We start from the raw sequence: 4,952 nt of genomic DNA, 5'->3' as shown, positions 1-4,952 counted from the left end.
TATATATATATATATAGGATCAAAGGTCCTTCCTGACCCATTCGCTCATATGGTCGGCTTCCCTGGTTTTGTGACGTATATATTCCTCGTTTGGAAAGATGCCGGTCCGTCGCAGTATTTATCATTTCGTCTTGTCCATTTGAAAGGACTGGAGCGACGTGAAATGAAGTGGTTTCCGTAAGAATTGAAGACTTCGTCCAGTACAGGTATCGAAATCATAATCTTGCGATGATGCGTGCACCGCCTTAACCACGAAGCTGTGTGCCGCCATATATTCGCACACACTCATGCAGACATACACACGCATTGAAATATATTATTGAGGTATATATAATCGACTAGAAAGTTTGAAGCCATTCCCCTAACACGGACGGAAATAATAAAGAACAAAAAGTAGGGTAATTGTTTGTATTTAATAAATGAAAAGAAACTGCAGAAATTCGGGGATACAGAAATATAGAAGCAATACGTCTAAAGACAGAAGTGGCATTTGAAAATATTTGTTCATCCTGGAAACACACCGTAATAAATAGTAAAATTCATTGATTTAAAAATATAAGACAAAATGTTAGGAAGATCAGCTGAAAACAAATGAGTGACAGCTATAGTCAGGCGAGATGATGTGTTGACAACTGAAAATATAGCTTGATATATATATGTAATGTGTAGCAATACTACTAACAAATAAATTATACATATAGTTAAAGATGAAATTGATAAATAAATTTTCAAATGAAATAGAAATTTCTACGAAAATTATTAAAAGAAATAATATATTTGAGAATGTTTGATGTGTATTTCAATAAAACGTAAGACGTTTAACTAAAACTAAATATAAAACAGGAGGCTTGTAACCTCGAGAAAATTAAAATTTACCATTAACTATGCGTGTGGTGATTTTGTTTAAAAGTGACGAAATCGGATTGGTTGCTGTACTCTGACTTCCTCGCTAAATGAACAGCTATCGACATACAACGCAATCAATGCAACAAGGTATACTTAAGACTAAGACCGTTTATTATATATCCTTCGAAAAAATAATCTCATTAAATCTAACGAAGTTTCGTATCCAATCGATTAAATATATTTTGGTGGTTTACTCTTGTTTAATTTATACACTATATCAGAACGAAAGCACCCACCAATGTTATAAATCAACAGAGTTTGCTTCCAACGATGCTGGTAATTCTGAGTTTCACTAACATTGTTGTGTATTTCCCTAATCGAAATATATTCATTTCATTTGATAAATCGTTTGAAAATTTAACGAATATTCCATAAACAATTTTGTTTACGTAAAGATGTATTTAATTAAACTACACTCTCGGCTGTCTTTTTTTTTTAAATTTTATTGATCTATCGAAACTGAATGTTGTATAAAGATTAATTTAATCTAGTTAATCTTCATACAATCTGACAGCCTGTTCAGCTCAGATTTTCTACAGCATGAAAGTTATATCTCTTGCATATTGTCCTAAGCACTGCAGCTGCTGCTACTACTACTACTACTACTACTACTGCTGCTGCTGCTGCCATTGCTGTTGTTGTTGTTGTTGTGTCCTTGTCCGACATATTACTTCATTGCTTCTCGACATTTCGGGTTCTACAATGCTTCATAAATGTTTATCGAGATATGACATACTGGAAATTAGTGTTGAAACACGTGAATGTCTCCTGCGTACAGGTATATACCGGCACGGTTTTCTTTGTCTTGACCTTCTGTTGTTTTTGAAAACAGTGCCAGTGTTATCACCTGTTAAAATATTCGTGAGAAACTAATTGTCCTGATATTGTCGATAATTGTTTGTTCTGATATATGGACAATATCCTCGAACGGAGTCCTACTAAACAATGCACAATATGTCTGCAATGAAAAAACTGCGCAAATGTATTAAGAAAAAGATAATGATAATGACTTCAGTCAAATAAAACATGGTGCTTTGTATCATAGCTATAACCAAATTTGCATATTTTCCACTTAGCTATGAAATGAAATCCTTCTAACATAGAACAGTTTTTTGGGTTTTCAAGCATACATTCCAAGAATAGCACACTAGCCATTTACCATTTTATGGAGAGGACAAATGACTAGAAAAACCCTCTACATTAGATGCCTGCTTCTCTCCGAAGATCTATTATTCCTGTAGAATGGAATAAAAGACTAACATAAACGGGCATAGCCAAAGGTTCGAGAGTTTTGCTTCAGCCATCAGAGGAGCAACTAATCGCAGCTATCGTAGATAAGTCGATGAAGATTGCTTCCATTAAGAATCGCTAAACAATTTTGGAAGAAGTATCTTAAGGTTTCGAATGGAGAAAGATAATTTTAAATAGCAACGATACACAGTCGTAAATAAATAAATAAATAAATAAAACAAACGTATAAGAAATATTCCTCGATAATGCAGGGATCAAAACCTATACCACCAAACAACCTAATGCAGCTATATTTGGTTATATCAGTAAGCGGGAAATGACGAAATATAAGTGACCGGACGTCTGAGAAGACACCATTCAGATTGTTACCTCATCTACGAAGAGTGAATGAGACTAGTAAATATTTACAAAAAGAGCTAAAATCCCCTCACATACCAAACAAAATGTTTTAAACGTAATTAAAATATACCAGTGGTGTCCGTCTTCTAGTGTAGAAAAAAGTTATCTCCCTGGAAGAGAAACTCATGTCACGTGCAGAAGAAACCACTTCGGAAAGAAAGAATCAATCGCAATACAATTGCGTAGAGTTGTATCAATTTGATGGATGGAGAATATATTTCGCAAAGCTGTGTTTTATAAATCGTATACGATTTAGTATTGTGTCTCTACTAAATAGTATTTGGTTATTTTATTCAGTATTGAGTGAGTTATTGTGTAAGATAAGGTTTCTCAAACTAGTGCAGCTAATCTCAATATATGTAAGTTTCAAAATGGCGTAAATCTGTTGTCTGAGTATCAATTCTTATAGTTTTCGATTTATAGTTCTTAAACGATCTGATCGCAGAAAAGAAATTTGAATCGGGTTTATTTCGTAAAAGAAATACGAACTTCCTTTCTTTCTACTACTTCAACAACTTTAACAATTTGTATTATGTGTATCTTAATGAGAGTGTTGTGAATGGATTGGTATAAATCCGATGTATGTGACTTATTCTGGTATCTGCTCATTATTTAAGCCTACATGACTGAAATTCTCATGTGATATTGTTATTGTTAGTTTCCTTTGTTAGATTTTTACATCTATTTCTCATTTGTTTTAATATAGTAGAATTTAAAACTCCAGTTAGTGAGAAATACAAAAGAGGATTAATTTTAAACTCAAATGGTGGGGTAAACAAGAGGAAAAATACAGGAAGTTTTTAGAATAATGAACGTATTTCTGAATACTATTTTCCATTGTAAAAATACACACATAAGAGTAAAACACACCGTTTTAGAACCGAATGTGCATAAATGCTTAACCTACATATTAAAGGTAAAACCAGTATCGTAGATATCTAAATATTTATACGATAACACATTTTTATTGTTTGCATCTTTCTTTTTATTTGCAGTTTTGGCCAGAGTTCCGTTGTGATGGAGTTCCATACTACTAGGGACCTATTTCGAATTGACCCACAGACTGAAGACATACTACCTGAAGATGGTGGTACACTTAATTTGTCGTTTGGGCAAAGGCCAATACCCAGCTTCACTCACCCGGATTTCACTCAAAGTCCTTGTGGTGATGGGTTATGTTTCTTTAATGGAACTAATGGTACGAACAATGGAAGTTTGAATACAGGAAACCTTGACGGCACCCTCAACTGGTGGGCTCTTGCACCAGCTCCATTTGTAATTTTTGGAATTACAGGAAATCTTCTCGTTTGTCTTGCCATTGCTAAGGAACGGAGACTTCAAACTGTCACCAATTACTTTCTGTTCTCCTTAGCTGTTACTGATCTATTAGTTTCTCTTATCGTAATGCCATTTAGCATTTTACATGAATTCAGAGGTAAGTAAAAAGAAAATTATCAATGATTTTCGACGTACACATTTTCAGATCTAAAACTTCGTTATCTACTTCAATAGTAGGGCTTCAAGCGAATCACATAAACGAATCATAATTCCTTTATGACGTACGCACAAGTGTACAGATTTAAGTAAGTACGTGCCCGTTGAATAGATATGCTAATGTGTGCGTGTATGTATTTAAGTATGTATAACATATACAATCATATATATATAAATGTAACGTCCTATCTGGGCCAAATCCAACAGGTTAGAAGTATATTGAAGGAGGACATTTGTGTACCTGTGTTTATATTTATAAACCCTCTGTATGTATATGTGAATACGCAACTATCTTTCCTTCTCTCCTCTACCTGTGTACCTATTTTACTAATTTTCTTTCTGAGTAGTAGCTTTTGCTGCATATCAACTAGTAATTGACAATACAGAAGAAGCTGCGTAATAACTTCTTTAGCTTGCTAAGTAGCTCGTTCTTCTCTAATACGCGTTGCACTCAGAGCTGAGCGTTCGTGCAGAAACCACACGAACACACACAACACACACGCACACAAACATATGCATGTGTGCGCGTCTCTGTGTGTATAAGTTATATATTTATATATATATACATATATATATATATATATATATAACTTATACACACAGAGACGCGCGCACATGCATATGTTTGTGTGCGTGTGTGTAAATATATAAAAACATATAAGAATCTATCCATGTATATATATATAAGACTCAATCCATAAAATACTTCTCCAACCTTACCATTGCTCTCTTTATCTTTTTATTTTTATATATTTACATATACACGCTAACATACGACTTATAATCCCCAATCCTGTTCATGCAACGACTGGGGCAAACTAATCGGTATACAGCACTTACTCGGTATCACCTGTATCCTCCAGGGTTTGGTTAAATCCAATACCCTCCACAACCTTATGTAT

The 4,952-nt window shown here is 34.0% G+C and overlaps 1 protein-coding gene across 2 annotated transcripts in view; it reads left to right on the top strand.

Annotated features, from left to right (window-relative positions):
• The window catches only part of LOC106878079 (5-hydroxytryptamine receptor 2C), a 508,970-nt gene that overhangs the window by 486,892 nt on the left and 17,126 nt on the right, over nt 1–4,952 (top strand). For both annotated transcript variants that reach the window (XM_052970801.1, XM_052970800.1), the window contains one exon: nt 3,552–3,991. In XM_052970801.1, coding sequence (XP_052826761.1) covers nt 3,574–3,991 — 418 coding nt within the window. In that variant the 5' untranslated portion in view covers nt 3,552–3,573. The remainder of the gene's footprint in view (nt 1–3,551; nt 3,992–4,952) is intronic.

This window comes from Octopus bimaculoides, chromosome 9 (genome assembly GCF_001194135.2).
Source record: "Octopus bimaculoides isolate UCB-OBI-ISO-001 chromosome 9, ASM119413v2, whole genome shotgun sequence".
In the NCBI taxonomy this organism is placed as follows: domain Eukaryota; kingdom Metazoa; phylum Mollusca; class Cephalopoda; order Octopoda; family Octopodidae; genus Octopus; species Octopus bimaculoides.
Note: the sequence above shows the minus strand (reverse complement) of the source record. Positions and strands in the feature narration are given on the sequence as shown.